We start from the raw sequence: 18461 nt of genomic DNA, 5'->3' as shown, positions 1-18461 counted from the left end.
GCTAAGCTACTTGAGAGTAGAGATTGTTTTCGTTTTTTGTCTTCGTGTCAATCCCCCACCAGCACCTAGCACAGTTTCTGTCACATAAGAGATGCCCAATAAACATCTATTCTTATCAATTGACTGGTATTCTGAAAACAAGACTAGTAAACTTGATGTTGATTCTCACTGTAATGCTAGAAAAGATTATAACCATTTTAGAAAGAGTTTACTTCAAGAGTAATTCTTACAAACCTCATTTCCTTTTTTGATAGGGTTTTTAGATTTAGGTCATAGAAATGCTTAGACATGGTGTATCTCAATAACAACAAGACATCTGACAATATCATGAAATTCTTGGAGACTGGATTGAGAGATATAATGAGTAGTTGGGTCAAGTCTTTAAGAAACCTTGGGATTACAAACGTGGAGTTCAGTAGGCAGGCAGTATCTTCTACGCATGAGAGACAGTCTCTGTAGAGGCATGGAGATAGGCAAATGGGATGCCTTGAATGGGGAATAGCTGGTATGTGGAGAATGACTGAGGGAGAAGGAAGCTAACCAAGCCTGCACGGGAAATCTGGAGCTAGACTTTGAAGGATTTTAAAAGTCAAACAGGCAGAGTTTGTATTTTATCTTATAAGCAAGAGGGCATATTGGAGCTTCTGGAATGTGGTCAGGCTTGTGCTTTAGGAATTTCGTTTTGATAATTGTCTTATCAAGGTGAATTAGTAAAGGGAGAAACTGAATGTAGGGAAGACCATTCAGAAGCTCGTTTCACATAAAATAGTTTCTTCTTAAGTGAAATTTTTTGTTAATGGTTACCAACTTTAATATTAAAAATAGTGTTTCCATTTAACAAAAATAAATCTAAAATCCCATAGATGTTTTTTTTGGTACCTAATTTTTGGGGATACATAAGTCAAAGATAGACTTAACTTGCAAGCAGTTTTTATGTGGAGGAAACTCTCTTAGTTCATTAAAAACTTACTATGGGGGTGGCTAGGTGGAGCAGTGAATAGAGCACTGGCCCCAGAGTCAGGAGGACCTGAGTTCAAATCCAGCCTCAGACACAACACAAAACTAGACATGTGACCTTGGGCAAGTCATTTAACCCCAGTTGCCTTGCCCTGCCCCCTCCAAAGAGAAAAAAGGGAAAAAGCTTACTACAAGCCAGAAGTTCTAAAACACAGGTGACCTTTTTAAAAAGTAAGAAATTCAGTAATCTATGCCCTTTGCATAACTTTAACAATAATAACTAACATGTTTCATGAGACTGCATTTTAAGAGGAGTATTGACTGTCTTGTGAAGGAAGAACAGGATGATGAGAGATCTGGAATCTATGACATTAGAATAAATTACAGGAACTTGGATAAGTTTAGACTGGAAAAGTAAAAGATGTCAGGGCACCTAGTGCCTATATTCAAATGTTTGAAGGCCAACCTTCTGGAGAAAAAAAAATTAACAGCTTGGGTGGTTGCAAACAGCAAGAGGAATAAAGCAAAGAAGGATACAATTTTGATGTGTACACAGGAATTGGATTTAGTAAAGACAGAAACAGTACAGAGAGAAAAAGCTTTATAAGAGGCTTTGAGAGTAATATTAATTATGCTTTAATGGATTCACATTAAATTCAAGCTTCTGTGTGGCAGGCACTGAGCATTTTTTTCATGGTGCTTTGAGTTAAAGTTTATAAAACATTTTCCTCACAACAACCCTGTAAGATAAGTTATACAATTTGGATACACATTGGTGGTGCAGGGGACAGAACACTGGACCTAAGGGACAGGAAGGCCTGAGTCCAGATATGACCTCAGACACTTAGCCTGGGCAAGCCATCTAACCTCTGTCTGCTTCAGTTTCTTCGTTTGTAAAATGATGATATAATAATAGCACCTGCCTCCAGGGTTGTTGTGAGGATTTTTTTAATGAGAGAATAAAACGTTTTGCAAACTTTAAAGTGCAATAATATAAATACTAGCTATTATTACCCCCATTTTACAGATGAGTAAACTGAAGCAGTGAGATGATAAGCGCTTTGCCCAAGGTCTCAGTTGTCAGAGCCAGCACTCAAAACAGTTCTCTTAACTCCAAGATCAGTGCTTCTTCTGCTATCAAGTACCAAGATCAGGTACTTTTACACCTAAAGAATTATACTGGTGTGCTGGAATAGATTGGAAGTTTAATACTCAACAATTTTCAGTTGCGAGTATTTTTCATGTATGTTTTATCAGGTCTTTTAAAGTCAGAGTAAATACCTTTAAGCTCCATAGGTAAATTAATATCTTGTGCCATGGGAAGAGACAGTATTGTATAGTGGATAACTATCCCACATCAGAGTCACAAAGACCAGATTTCAAGTCCCACATCTGATGGCTGTGTAACCCTGGACAAATCATCTAACTTCTCAGTGCTTCCAGTCACTCTCCTAAGACCAGATATTGCCAAGACCATGGCAGATGTGCATTGGTAGAGAAGTTTCTGCACTAAGAGTTCCCCATCCTAATGACATCAGAGATTCAGAGCCAGAATTAGAAAGAAAATTGGGGAGGCAAGCAGTGTTGACACAGGGATGGTTAAGGAAAAAAACCCTTTGGTAATTTTTAAACACAGGTTTTTTTCTGAGATGATATGGTGACCAAACTTTCTCTTTATGCTACTTCTAACTTATACTGTACATAATAAAAAATTTTGATTGATAAATTGATATCATAAGCATTTCTTTGGCATCTACCATGTGCCAGGCAGTGTGCTTAAGCACTGTGGACACAATACAAGTGAGCAAGACAATCTCCAGGGGTTTCTATTCTTCATTGCAGTGGGGGAAGACAGCACATCAAAGGGAGATTGAATAGAGGAGTTAGGGGTGTGATATCATGGTTTGGGTGGTGGCCAGGAAGTAAGGGTTAGTTCTGGGCAGGATAAGGGAAAGCTCGCCTATCAAGAGTTGTGCCTGCTGCCAGAGTCCAAATTCAGTGGGCATGATGGCCTGAAGGGAGGGAAGCAGCATAGTTTGGAGCTAGCACTTGGAAAGTAAGATTGGTATTTCATTATTAAGGTCCTTTTAATTCATTTTATATTTAAGAATGTCTAATTCATGAAACTTTCAGAATGTTTTCAAATCTACTTTAGCTCAAAATGAGCTCCTGTAAAGATACTTTGTATTACATATTTTTAAAATAAAATTTTACTGGTATTTCTTGTTTTTTAATCAACTGCCTTTTCCTCTGTATTCCTCCATCTTCCCTCCTCCCAGAGAGCTATCTTTGGATTTTATCTTGAAATGTCCTTTTCTGTTTGTAGGGAAGCAGCACGTGAGTGTCGTAGGAAGAAAAAGGAATATGTGAAATGTCTAGAGAACAGAGTGGCTGTGCTTGAGAACCAAAACAAGACACTGATTGAAGAGCTGAAAGCACTTAAGGACCTTTACTGCCACAAATCGGATTAATTCTGAATTTTCCTTTTCACCTCCTGAGGTGGAGAAAATGACTGGTTTGTCCACAGCCAGAAAGACAAAGTAAACTTTTTATTTTCTAAACAGTTCTCTTTTTTTCTATGCGCAAAACTGCCTGAAAGCAACTACAGAATTTCATTCATCTGTGCTTTGCATTAAACTGTGAATATTCAAACACCTGCCTCCACTTCTTCCCACCCCAAGAAATTGTCATGAAGATTGTCACTGATCATGAAGAAGAGACTTCTGTTTTTTTATCCCCTCTGCACTCTTCAAGGAGTAATAATTTGTTCATTTGTTGAATTGCTGGGGGAAGGTGAGAAGAATTCTTTTTTTTTTTCCAAATAATTTCAAGGGTTTATGCTGAGCTCCTTGATTGCCTTAGCAACAGAAATGCCCCCTTTTTCTCCTCTTCCTTCTCTCCCTCCCCCCCAGCCTCTTGAAGTATCGTGTGGACTGAATGCAGAAAGTAAGTAAGGTGCAATGAAGAAGTGATGATTGCCAAATTTATCTGTATTCATTGTAAATTATTTAAATTTGTTGCTAATGATATATCCCAAAAGGAGGGATTTATATATAGAAAAAAATTAGGAATTAATTCAAAGAGTTTCTTGTGTTTGTTCTATTCTCTGATTTCTGCAGTGCTAAAATCTTGTTCGTAACTGTCAAGCATTTTGGGACTGGCTCTCTTTTAGGTCACTCCCTTCTTAATTGCAATTCTTTGTGTGCTCTGTATTTTGAATACATTTAAGGAAGTCACCAAGTGAATGGTATAGCATAGCCTTTGAGTCAAAAGCGAAGTCAAAGTTAACCAGTACAGGTGTGAAGAGCTTTTTACTTAAGGCATTATTAATTTTTTAGTGAGAAGAACTGTTAAAGAATAGAATAGCCCCTTTATAATTAAACAGATGATTTTATGAATATTCATGTCCATGGCTTCAGAACAGTAATCATTTACTATTTTTAAACATTTCAATACCTACTCTTTCCCTCTGCACTTAACATTTTATCATTACCAAAAAAGCCTTCAAGATGCTAAAGAGAGAAAATGAAATACTATATTAATGATAGTAAATGTGTTGTGGGAAAAACACAATTAATTTAAAAATAGCCCAGTTAAGTATGGTTATGCCAGGTGAATCTTATCATTGAAAGCTATAAAAATGTTATAAGAACATTCAGAAAAGCATCAGTGTTAATTTATGCATGGATTTTTTTTTCAGTGCAGTGTCTTAAGAGTGAATTGTATTATGTTTGGGTTTCATTCATTTAAACATACACACATACACATTCAACACCACCAAAGTTCTTAATATTTGTTTTTGACTTAAAAGGCTAATTATGTTTAAGGCTTTCCATATGGCATGTGATCTTTGTCATTTGATAAAGTAACTGTATGTCTAACTCCTAAATAAGAAGTGTGTGGCTGTGTGCATATCACACAATAATTATCTAATTCTTTGAAATATTCATTGCCAAATTATTTTCACTAAATCTACCTGAAATAAAATTAATATTCACCTTGTTAAAGTAGGTATAATTCACATGAAATACAAGAATTTTAAAATACTGTCTTAAGATCATTGTCACAGTATTTGCAGTTATGATTTTGCATTCAGTTTTATAAGAGAGTTTAAGAGATGCTAAAACTTGTAGGATTAATGTTTTGTCTTGGGTCATCATCATTTGAAATCAAATTGTGTTAGACTGTTAACTATTAAATGCAAAAGTCATGTTGGCTTTTACTGGATCAATTTTGAAAAGCAATATTTTTAGCTATAAATGGCTGATTGTCATGGGGGGGGTTTTAATGTAAGCAGAGTGGGGGAACATCATTAAAGAATGTAGCTTATACATGTGGGATGCATTCTCAAATTCTCAAGGCTTTCAGACAGCTTAAAAGTGTAGTGTTCTACCTGACTGAGCTACTTGGACAAATAATTTTTTTTAATTGGCATTTTAGTGTACCAATATGTCATTCTTCAACATTGGCCATAGTGAAGAATCTAAGTGAATCCAAGGACTTTTTTTCATGGTAAAAATCATTTCTTATTCCTTAAGTGATCAAATACAGAATTCCATTTTAAAAATGTTTTACAAATTGTAAATAGCTTAGTGCCAGGCAAATTGATTCTCCCCTCTGAAGGGGAGTACCAACAACAAAAGTTGATACTTCTCAGTTTATTAGAAAGTTAATTGACAGTTTGCCTTTTTTTTTTTCCTGGTGAATAATGGCAATCATATTAATATTATTTATTGGGTTATGAAGAATGACCTAACTGTTTACCTTAAGGGTTGTAACACTGAATTGAAATCAGCAACAGTGTGGTGAGGAGAAAAGGGCTCTTAAGATGAACTTGCTGTGGATCTTTGGATATATTTGAGGACTTCAGTTTCCACAAATAGAAATCAGGCTACTTTCCTTCAGTTGTTTTTTTTTTTGGAGGGGGGAGGGCAGGACAGTTGGAGTTAAGTGACTTGCCCAAGGTCACACAGCTAGTAAGTGTTAAGTGTCTGAGGCTGGATTTGAACTCAGGTCCTCCTGACTCCAGGGCTGGTGTTCTATTCCCTGCGCCACCTAGCCACCCCTCAGGTTGTTGGTTTTTGATTTCTTTTTTTTTTTTTTTAACAAAATTTAGAAAAGTTTAGTTGTTCAAGAATATAGCAGAATTGAGGAATCTCTGAATATTTCCATCTAGAAAGTAATTTTTTAAAAGAAACCCACATTGAAATAATTTTTAACCAAGAACACATATGGCTACCAATAATAGATGCTTTACTCTTCATTTTGGCCTAAAGGGAAAGAAAACATAGGAATCTGTACATATGTTGTAGAAAATAGCAAAATTGATATTGCTCACTTTGCAAATTAGGTTTGTTGGCACTTTTTTTGTAGGACAGATCAAGTCTAATAAAAATTAAGTGTGGGGGGGGATTTTTTTGTATCTTAAAGTTATGCATTTTGGGGCTTTGGTAGGGTTTAACAGAAGTGCAGGTTAGAAAGGGCTAGATCCATTATGTTCACAGTACAAAAATTGGTTTCAAATTTTATTTTATTTTCATTATTTTTCAAATAAAAGTACCAGGCTGACAGTTGTGATATTGTCAGAGGTGCTCTGTTAATTTAGATATTCTTGGAAAAAATACATATGTATAATATATGTACATATATATATATATATATATATACACACAGTATATAATCTGAAGCTCTGAGAGCTCTTAAAAGTCAGGAATGCTGAGTATTATAGTCTATTGAGGTCAGATACAGCTCGTACATTTTTGTGTGCTGTTGCATCCCTTTTAGTAGTGTTTGGATTGTGTTATTCCAGCACTCGTGATTGCATTTTTTATGTTCTAATTACTCTTCCAACTATTTTGTTCCTTTTTTATTGTTAGTTTTCTTAGGCTGATACTTATAAATTATGTTTGTACTTGCCTAAAGACTTCCCCCAAAAGTATTCAATTTTTTTTTTTTTGTGCTTTGTCTCTGGCAGCTATAACAGTGGTTTAAAAAAAAAAAATTTGGAAGATTTGTTTGAAAAGGAGCCACTGGTTTTCTAAACCATTCTGGGGAGGGATTCAAGAGTTTTACTTGGGCAGGATGTTATCAGAAATGGTGTTTTGATGATAGTCAGCAACATTGCTATGATCTGAAAGCACAATTCCAGTCAGGCCGGCTATCCGAAGAGGAGTCAGTCATCTGGCTGATGTTTCTCTCTTCTCTTCTCAGACCCAATCCCCACTTGGGTACTACACCAGGAGAGGTGGTATTTGGAATCATGCAAAGGCTTAGGAAAAAAAACAGCAGTGTTTGGTTTGAACAAGGATACCTTACTTACTTGAAGTGTTTTTCACCTAGTTTTTCTTTATGTACATTAAGTCAGTTTTTATTTTAGGAGCAGTTGTAGCCAGTCACCAGCACAAACTGGGCTCTAGTTATTTAGAAAATTTAAAAGTTATTTCATTTTGCAATTTAAGTAGGCCTAGTATCTTAAAGTTAAAATTTTGAAGTCATTTCAGGGTTCAGGAATAGTGGAATAATACAACTTTTTAGTAAGTTTTGGGAGGAGCTTCTCTCTTTCCTTTTTTGAACTCTGAAAACTGTTCAGTGGATTATATTCCATTGACCTGACACAAAAGTTGTATATTTATTTGGATTCTTTTTACATTCTATTCTTTGTAAATGTTTGGTATAAAATGCACTTTTAAAAAAAAATACCCAATTTCTAGGAACTTGGGTATTGACTATGAGAAGCTTCTTTAGCAAGTAATCATGAACTGATTATCCATCTTTCTCTTCCTTATGATTAAATCATGTGACTGTTTTTTAACACAGATATTTTGTTCTTTGAAATATTAGTACCTGAAGATTAGTCTTTACATTAAGGTGCTAAGGTGGGAGATTTGACAGGGCCACTAAATAGAATAAAAACTGGCTCAGATCCTGTCTTGCTCTCTTTCGGCATGTTATTAGCAAATTGGATTTTTTCCTTCTGACAGATTTTTCCCCCAATTTTTGTTCTTCCCCAGCATAAACTGTCAATGTGATACCAAAACAACCATCTGAATTGCATTTAGGTAAAAGATTGAAAAAAGTATTTGTCATTGTGTAAACCAAATAAAATATTGTGCTGAATTTTTCACTCTGACTTCATTGTGTTCAGCCTAAATCTGATTATATAATTGAAAAAGTCTAATGCAAGTGAAAGAAAAATAAAATTTAGTGACTAGAGGCAAAAGGTGCATGGAATAATTTGTTCATTCATTTGTAAAAAGCACAACTAGATTTTTTTGTTAGGCAGCAAATGAAGATGATTTGATGACCTAGGTATATATCCTGAATATTGTTAATGTTGACTTTAGCAATTGACTATAACTATTATGTACTAGGAACTGGTTTCCTTGACTTTGTAGACTCAATGATTAAGAGAGGGGCTTGAACATATCATTAAGCTGAGCCAGTTTGGAAGGATTTCAAATAAATTAAACAGGGTGCTGAAGTTCCATCTGTCTCATCTGCTTTATGATAAGTTCACATTAATTAGTGAATGTAACTTAAGCCTTTGTATGTGTCCTCAGGGGCAGACAGATTTTAAGAGGGACCAGATACAGTTTGAAAGGAGTGAGTGTATTTCAGGTGTTTTAGCTTGAAATTTATTTTTTAAAAAATATAAAACTTAAAAAATAACAGTGAAGCCTGTAAAATAAGTTGATATTATAAACAGGCAAAATTGTTTAGCACAGAAGTAAAAAATATTGACCTGTCTGCTGCATTCTGGTACTGTGGGTGCAGGTCCTAGATGGGGGAGGAGGGGAAATAAAGGGGAGGGGGGAATGGGGGTTAGTATATCATGACAATTTTGGGTTTTTTTCTCACCTGCAAATAAAAAATCAGCAGTCCTCAGGAAATGTCTTTGGAAGGGTGGAGGAACAGGTAAATCAGTTAAGCTACTTGGAGTAGATGTTATATAATGCTTGCCTACTTAAGCACGGAATTTTTAAGATTCAGCCTCAACTGAATAGCTTGCCTGAGGGGAGGGTACATCTAAGATGATTTGAAATTGGTGAGGAGAGGTGGAGATCCCTGAAAATAAAGGTCTTATGTTAGTTGGCCAAATGAAACAGTCTATCATGTTTGGGGGCTTTATTTTATTTTATGTTAATTGGATTGGTAAAATGCTCTATAGATTGTGTATTTTATCCAGATGCCACTCCATTTTATATATGTAATAAAATTATTTATATTAAAAGTGGGAGAGTAAATTGTAGAACTTGCATATGTCTGACCTTCAATATTTCCTGCTAGTATGGATTTATTAGGGGTGAGTAAGAGTGCTGGGTTATCAGTTTTCTATGTAAATTGTCCCTGCCTGATTTATTCACATTTTGGTTGTCATCACCAAAAAAGAATTATTTCTACTCCAAATTTATAATTTAAAACATTTTTTTTTTAAAAAGAATATGATCAGGGAAGTTTCTAGATTTGTTTTTTTGTTTTGTTTTTTAAGAAAATTAAGGTAAAGATTACATCTCTCCATTTCTTAATTTACCCAAAACCATCAGCACAAAACAGGGTATTGATCTTAACTCTTAACATTATTTTTGGAGTGGATTAAAAATAACTATAATGGGGAAAACAAGTTTCTATTAAAATTCCCTACATTCTAGAAACATCCCTGTTTTAACTTTTTTTTACTTAAATCTTTTTTGTGCTTTATCTATGTAAAAGAAAAAAATGTACTGAGTTATAATGCATTTTATTAACACTATGTACATATTAGCTGCTTTGTGTTTCAGAATGGTAGTAATTGCTTTGTATATTACAGTGATCCTTGTGAATTTGTGAATTGTCATAAAGAAGTGCTTTTTCTTACTGTAATCTTGTGGTATAAACTGTCATAATGCCCTTTTTACACCAACATTTATGTGCAGTCACATAAACATGCTTTTAAAAATGCTTATAAGTCTCTTTTTTGGGGGTTGGGATACACACACATATTTTGACAGCTGTGACAAACGATATTCTTTGAGCTTTATATATGTTTGTTCATTTTAAGTGAGCAAAAATGCTAAAAGAAGTGTCATATAAAAGAAATCCTTGGGTAAAATAATACCAGAAAACTGTAGTAAATCTTCTGTTGCCACATTTCATTGAATGCCCATATTTTAAGTACAAGATTCTCCACTGGGATCCAGTAATTTATATTGAGTGAATTGAAGATGTTAATAAGTTACATGAGCTGTGTGTGAAAGACAAATGACCATCAGGAATATCATAGAAGGAATGATGTAGGAGATTGGACTAACTAGATATACTCTTAAGATGGCACCTCAAAAAATTCGATTACTCTATGCCATTAAAGTAATAGGGGGAAATAGAGAATAAGTTTTTCAACTGTTTTCTTTAGAAAGTGGAAAGGTTTTAAAGATTTTTTTTTAATTGTTCAACTTTAGGAAAAGTAACTGATGTTCAGTAATTACAGTTATTTTTCTGGCCTCATTTTTCTCCCTTCAGCTACCTGTCCCATCCTTGAATGGATTTCCATTGACAGCTTGCCAAATCCTTATATCGAGTGACCCTCACTTTCTGCCATCTCTTGAGCTACTTAACACCACAACCATGCCACCTGGGTCTATTACAGGTTCAGGTTATCGCATCTCAGACTTCCCTGATGGACTATCACACTCTTCACAGTGGCTGTTGAAACTTCATTACCCCAGGTACACCAGCTCCTTCCCTGTCAGCAAATAGCCTCATCTGCTTTACTGAAAAAATTAAGGCTCCCCCACATGTTTCTCTTCCCTTTGCTCTAATGTTTTAAAAAAAGAAGTGGAAATTTGTGAGAATGCTACCTCCTAGCCTGCAGCAACAGTCCTCATAATGTGGGCCATGGACCTTTCAAGGAGAATCCAGGAGGTCAGAACTTTTCATGATAATAGTAAGGCATTATTACTTTTTCCAACTATGTCTGGATTTTCTTCATGTATAGTTCAGCTAAAACAGTATCATAACAGATTGAATACAGAAGCAAAAATGAAAATCTAGTATTTTCTATTAGTCCCAAGCATTAGAGATTTGCAAGATACATGAAACTGCCATGCTCACTAATTTTTTTTTAAATACAATTTCTTGTCCAAAAAATTATATGTAATGGGTTTGTTAATGTTTTTAAATCATAAATATCAATTTTAATTTCCACCGTGGCAAATATTACAAACAAAAGATCTTCAAGGTCCTCAATTTTTAAAGAGATCCTGAGACCAAAAAGTTTGAGAGCTCAGCATACCCTTTATATCATTCCACTGTGTGCTCTCACTCTGTCTCTGTCTCTGTCTCTCTGTCTCTGGCTCTCTCTACATAGGAAGACTTTAAAATATTAGACAAGGAGGTTTATCCCATTAACCACCTTCTTGGGAAATGCTTTATCCTCCCTTGGCTTCTGAGGCACTTCTGACTCTTCTAACATCTAACTGTTCCTTCTATTTAGTTTGCTGTATTCATTTATTTGTATTTTGTTCTCTGTAGCTGTTTTCCAGTTATCTGTCTTGCTTCTTATCCTTTAAGGATGTAAGGAAAGAGGGATTTATTAAGTGCCTGCTCTGTGCTAAAGTATTATCTCATTTGATCCTCTCAACATTATCACCCCCATTTTACAGTTAAGGAAACAGGTGGACAAGTGACTTGCCTGGAGGCACACAGCTAGTAAGTGGCTGGGGCCAGATTTGAGCCCAGGTTCTTACTGACTTCTCACCCAGTGGTCTTTTCCATTATGCCAGCTACCCTTTGTGATCTCATCTGTGTTCATGGATTCATGGCTCAAGAGACATAGCTACTTCTATATCTCTAATCTAGCTCCTTAAAGTTTCATATCGCCAGACTTCTGCTAGATATTTCTACCTTGATATCCTGTTGGCATGGTCAAAATAGAACCCTTCCCTCCTCCAAACTTCCCCATCTTTGTATTGAATCACCATCTTCTCGATCCCCCACATTACATCCAAGTCTAAATTGACAGACTACCCTTTATTACCTCACCCCTGATTCCTAGCCAAGCCAGTTGCCAAGTTTTATCAGTTCTACCTCCCCCACATCAGACACTTCTATATTATCTCTACTTACATGGCCACTCCTGAAGCTCAGGCCCTCATCACTCCCCTGAACTATTGGAATAGTTGTTCAGATTAGCTTTCCATGCTTCCAATCCATCCCCCATACAACTGCCAAAGTAATGTTTCTAAAGCACAGGTCTGACCATGTCAGTCCCACTGACAAATCTTTAATGGCTCCCTCTTGCCTGTAAAAAGTTTGTTCAACTTGGCATTTAAATTTTTCCACAATTCAACCCCAATCTGCCTTTCCATATTCATCTCTTAATATACCCCTTCTTCATACACTGTTCTGGCCACACTGATATACCCCAAACCTAGTTTCCCCAATTCTTTTCCTTTTTAGAGGCTGTTTGCTATGCCAGGCAACATGCCCTAGTACCATTCCTAAGACTAAACTTAATGGCATGTGTCTGCTGGAAGTTCTTCATCTCTCCTCACCCCACCCCAGTTCATCAAACTCTCTTCCTTCTCAAGTTATCTCATATTTACCCAAATGCACAGCACATTGCTTCCCCTATCAGAGATTAAGTCCCTTGAAGGTGAGTACTGTGCTTGTTTGGAGGTTTGGGTTTTTTTTTTTCCACTCAAGAAAGTGCCTTACACATAATATATAGATACTTAGGTGTTTTGAGGTTTTTTTTTTTTCCCATTAATAAATGTTCATTAAACTCCTAAGTACTATACCTTGTATAGTTACATTGTAATTACACGGCTATTGTTTCTGCTTTTATGACAACTGCAACCTAAGAAACTACAATATAAGAATAAATGCAGGGGTGGCTAGGTGGTACAGTGAGTATAGCACCAGCCCCAAAGTCAGGAGGACCCGAGTTCAGTTCCGGCCTCAGACACTTAACACCCACACAAAAAAATACTAGCCATGTAACCTTGGGCAAGTGATTTAACCCCAATTGCCCTCCAAAAAAGCAAAAAAAAAATAAATAAATGCAGGACATTTTGGATTTGGACAATTTGATTATTTAACATATGAATGAACAGTAAGGTGTGCAAAGGCAAGGGCCACTGTTATGTGAAATAACAAAGTTTTTGTGGTTTTCCATCCTGTCCAACTCTCTGTGACCCCATTTAGGGTTTTCTTGGCAGTGGTTTGCCATTTTCTTCTCCAGCTCATTTTACAGGTGAAGAAACTGAGGCAAACAGGGTAAGTGACCTGCCTAGGACTACAATTTGTAAGTGTCTACAGCAGGATTTGAACTCAAAGATGAGTTCCTGACTTGAGGCCCAGCATTATCCATTGTGCCACCCAGATGCCCTACAGCGAAGATAGCGATTAGGAATCCCAGTACTGGGAGATGTGTGTATGAATATAGCAGAGAGGACTGGAGTATCCAAAGAGAGAAAAGGAATCTAGGGAACAGTTAAGTGCCAGTTCTACAGAGGGGTACCAGAAGGACCCAATTGTTACATTCTGGTGTGACCTTGGAAATGGAAGCCTACAAACCCGGGTTTGATTTATTGTTTTATTAACTGGAAATATGTTCAGGCTGATTCAATTTAAAAGTATATCAAGTATATTTTTCCCCCAGAGATGGGAGAGGCTAAGAATATCTCTCCCCTCAAGGGGCATACAATCAAGTAAGGGACACACAAGATGTGTGCTGTTAACACAACACAGATGGTCTGAAGTGCTTCCAAAGAGAACAGAGCTCACTGCTAGTTTGGCAATTCAGGAGAACTTGATAGAAGGGATAGCATTTCAGCAGGACTTTGAAGACCAAGTAGGCTTTCAGCAAGCAGACAGAGAGCATACCAAGTGAGGGAGGCCATGGGCTGTGCATGGTGCATTCAGAGAATGGCAGTCAGGGCACTTTTTAAGAAGAGTACTTGGTGTTAATGCTGGAAAGGGCAACTGGGGCCACAGAGTAGACAGCTCTAAATGTCGTTCTGTGGAGTAGATGAAGACTTAGGAGCCATGGGGGCCTTAACCTTCCACAGATTCCACTCGTTCGGAAAGCCGTCCCATATACGAGTATGCAGACAACACGTTCAGAACTGACCTGCATGGCACTCATCATTACAGACCATATTACTAGGAGAGCCTTTTCTTTAAAATCTTATTTTTATTATTATCTTTTGTTTTTCAGTTACTTTCATTTATGACTACACTATCTTTTCTCCTTCCTCATAGTGAACCTTCCCTTGTAACAAAAACTCAAGAAGAGAAAAAAAGATCAACACATCAGCTGTGTCTAACAGTATATACAACATCTCATCTCACCCCCACCTCTTCTTCAGGGAAAAGCTTGCTCATAATTGCACAGCATTCGGTTTTGTTTTATTTTTCTATTTATTTTGTCTTTTTTTTTTATCACTTTCTTGGTTTAGCATTACTTCCTTCACCCTGCTTCAGTTCGTAAAAACCCTCTCAGACATCTCTGAATTAGCTAGCATTTATACAGATGTTCCAAAGAATTATACATATTATTTGGTCCCCATAAAAATCCTGTGAGGAAATAGGGTGTTATCCCTGTTTTGCAGATGAGAAGACTAAGGCTGGGGTGTTGTGTCTTTTCCAGGGTTACACAATATCAGAGGCCAGACCTGAACTCAGATTTTCTGGACTCACAGGCCATCACCTGGTTACCTATGTGTCGTTTCCTACAGCCCATAATATCCCATTACATTCACTTAGCACAATTTGTTTACCTATTCCCCAACCAATAGACATCATCTTTGTTTCCTGGTCTTGGCTGTCACAAAGTACTACTATTGATATTTTGAACTATATAGGATCTTTCTGTCTTTTATCTCCTTAGAATGTCTGCCTTTTGGAGGGCAGGGCTATAATTTTTTTTTTACATATATATTATTGCAAATTGTTTTACAAAATGTTTGAACCAATTCAAAGTTGCCCCAATGGTATATCTGTGTGCCTCTTTCTTCATGCCCTTCAGCCTTCGATAACCTTTTCACTTCCACTCTCTACCCCTCCTTTACAGCTCTGGTCATATCAGTCACCCAGAAATTTTTTTAAATTCCCTCTTACTCTTAGAAGAGTTCAGACTCCATTACCAGGCATTCAAAACATTCCACAGCCTGATGCAATCCTGACCTCCATAGCTTTATCTCACACTGATCTTGGTGCCTACCATAGGTGCCCCTGCCATCCCACGTATACATTTGGCACTGTCTACCCTTGCACACACTATTCCCTAAGCCTGGAACACTACCACCACTCCCACTGCCAAATGCACACCTGACCCTTAAAACCCAAGTTATATGAATAGCTCCCTTCCCTGATTTCACCATCCAGCCATGTCTCTTAGGCACCTAAGCATCATTTTGAATTTTATCTTTAAGAAGGAGTTCCCTCTTAGATTATATCCCCAGCACTTAACACACTGTCTGGCACATAGTAAGCACTTAAATAAATGCTTGCCAATTTGACTAGATTGTAAGCTCCATGAGAGCAGGGAGTCTTATTAAAACTTTGTATCTTTTCTTGTCTTCTGCAGTACCTAGCACAGGACCCCGAGTACAGCAGTTTCCTAATAAATGTTTATTGAATTTGAATTTGTATACAGTTCCCATTATTTGATACACTCAATAATCATTTTGTACAGATTCCTCATGTTTGGTTTTTTAAGAGCTGACCAAAAAGACACAAAAGGAGAATTGTGAGCCTTCTGTTAAAGCACAGAAGTTTTGTGAACAGACTGTAAACTTTCTAAAATCTCTATTAAATGTAACTTTGGGTATTAGAACCAGAGGTTCTCTTGGTCACAGGTTAATAAAATGTTTCAAAATTCCAACAACAAATCTGAGAGGAGTTTTACTTATCTCACCTTAAACTGGGGAAGCTGAGGTAGCAGGAAATAGCAGAAGAAAACTGGAGTCTATGCTTTTGTGGTGATTACTAATCATTTTTGTATCCACAGTGTCTCATAAAGTACCTTCTCTAATGCAAAGCAGTAGATATATATTGAGTATAATTTATTATGTAGGGTATTTTACTGGGTGTTGAGAAAAAAAAAGATATATAAGACATCCCTGTCCTTAAAAAATTTTAAGGTGTGTTTTGGCTAATATGACTGTTTTCTGTCTCAATAAGCTAACTTCTCAAATATGCAGCTTGTCCCAAAAGTCTTAGTGCAAGACTGCATTAAATAAGTCTTTTCAGTGCTTCCTTACTGAAGTACTGCCCCAGGACTTTTAGGACTCCCATATATCGGGGGGAGGGTGGGTGTTTGTTTTTTTGCTTTTTTGAAGGGCAATTGGGGTTAAGTGTGACTTGCCCAAAGTCATACAGCTAGTACGTGTGTCAAGTATCTGAGGCCAGATTTAAACACAGGTCCTCCTGACTCCAGGGCTGGTGCTCTATTCACTTCGACACCCCCCTCCCATATGTTTCATGAACTAATTTGGGATTCATCTACTTCTTTACATATGTCCAAGAAAGAGTTAATATTTGTAAAATTGAGGCCTAGTTGTTATGTAGTATTTACTATTTTAAGGCCTTTACTCTCATTTTATTTCCCAAATATTTAGTATAGCAAAAGATTATTCTCACCACATGTAAACCCATTTTTTTTTGGAGGGGAGAGGGCAGGGCAATTGGGGGTAAGTGACTTGCCCAAGGTCACACGGCTAGTGTTACCTGTCCGAGTTCAGATTTGGACTCAGGTCCTCCTGACTCCATGACTGATGCTCTATTCACTGCGCCACCTAGTGGCCCCTATAAACCCTTTTTTTTTTTTGAGGGGCAATTGGCAAGGCAATTGGGGTTCAGTGACTTGCCCAAAGTCATACAGAAGCCTATTTCTTATGATGATTTCTTATTATAAACCAACCCATCAAAAATTCTGCCTACCTAGGGTTCTCTGGGCACCTACGTCACATCTCAATTAGCCAGGCTTATTATACTGGAGACCCCTGGCTGCCTTGACATCAGCCTTCTGAACATCACAAGATCCTAGATGCTCATAAGTGCCAGTCCCAGAGGACACAGTGGTGGCACAGTAGCAGAATCAGGCTTGTGATAAGGCATTGGAGAAGAAGGTCCCAGGGAAAACAATCCTGCTTGGTATTTGATCTGTGGAGGTGAAAGGTGAACTGGCTCATTAATAGCCTATTAATAAAATTAATAGCCTAATAATAAAAACTGCCTATGTTCCATGAAGGCTTGAAAACTAACCTCCCAACTAATTGTACTGGTAATGATGTTATTGATTTCTAGTCTAATCATTCTAAGATTATTATTGGCATTTTCTTTTCTGTATGGGAATAAACTACCTACTCTATATTTGGAAAAAATTGGGCCTTTCTGCAAAACTATCATCTCACCTTAGCCCAGATCAATAGCATGTTTCATGCCCATAACATGAGAAATTCTAAGAGTGGCACTGGAAGCCACTGGTTTTATTTTTGTGAACATTTTGTAAGGATGGGTTGGCTGTTTTTCAAACTTTGATCTTTTAGGCCTTAAAATGTTTACGTGGACCTTTGCCATTTTCTCATGCTATCCTTTAAACGTGCCTGGCTCATACACCAAAAGAACTTAAGTCTTCCACTAAATTCAGTCATTTACCAAACACACGAGTGCCTAATAATATGTAGCAGTGGTGTAATCTAGCTTACTGGACCTGGATTCAAGAGATCTGAGTTCAAATCCCAACAGACACTAACTGGGTGAGCTTAGATAAGTCATTTAATTTGAGCCTCAATTTCCTCCTGTGTAAAATGAAGGGATTGAATTAGATGATCTCAAGATCTTTCCAACAAACCTTGGATCCCACTGCCCTCTGCAGGTGAGATAATATCAGTGATAACTAAATTCTCTTCTCCCTGAACTCACCCTTGGATGGCAGTTCTATATTCTCAGGACTAGATTTTTTTTATTCTGACTACAGAAACAACTGAACCACTAAATTTTATCCTGAGCCTTACACAACTATATCCCTGCGGTCTTTTATGAACATAAACTATGCTGATGCACAGTGCCTGCTCACTGACTGACACATAAAAAAGCACTCTGTTATCCATGGACTACATACCCAGTCTTTACATCATCCAGGCTCGTGCCAAGATGGTTTTGAATTTTAATCCCGATCTCTAAAGGTTGATCCTTTAGATTGAATCAAGTCCTGAAATATTTTCAAGGGACGGACATAAACTGTTTTTGCCTTTCTTGGTAGCCCCAGGGCTTAACACGGTGTAAGGGTTATGGGATTTAAAGATCTCCCATGCCCCATGGACGTGCTGACATAGCAGAGCAAGAGAAAGCGGTCCTGCGGTTTTCTGAGCCGAGCTAGCGGTCCTGCGGTTTTCTGACGTAGCAGGAAGGGGCGGAGCAAGAGAAAGCGGAAAGCGAGGGAAAAAAAAAGCCGAGCTAACGGTCTTGCGGTTGGCAGTTGGCGGCGGTTGCGGTTGCGGCAGCAGCAGAGGCAGAGGCAG

The 18461-nt window shown here is 37.2% G+C and overlaps 2 protein-coding genes across 2 annotated transcripts in view; one reads left to right on the top strand and one right to left on the bottom strand.

The window, feature by feature from the left end:
- Positions 1-9894, top strand: part of CREB1 (cAMP responsive element binding protein 1) — an 86030-nt gene extending 76136 nt beyond the window's left edge. Inside the window, exon 8 of the mRNA XM_069075265.1 lies at positions 3284-9894. Within this exon, the coding sequence (XP_068931366.1) occupies positions 3284-3428 (145 nt within the window). The 3' untranslated portion in view covers positions 3429-9894. The remainder of the gene's footprint in view (positions 1-3283) is intronic.
- The window catches only part of METTL21A (methyltransferase 21A, HSPA lysine), a 104246-nt gene that overhangs the window by 75393 nt on the left and 10392 nt on the right, over positions 1-18461 (bottom strand). The gene's annotated exons all lie outside the window — the stretch shown is intronic.

The sequence above is a fragment of the Petaurus breviceps genome, unplaced genomic scaffold (assembly GCF_028583685.1).
Source record: "Petaurus breviceps papuanus isolate PSGF00001 unplaced genomic scaffold, PetGlider_PUasm1.0 90903, whole genome shotgun sequence".
Taxonomy (NCBI): Eukaryota; Metazoa; Chordata; class Mammalia; order Diprotodontia; family Petauridae; genus Petaurus; species Petaurus breviceps.
Note: the sequence above shows the minus strand (reverse complement) of the source record. Positions and strands in the feature narration are given on the sequence as shown.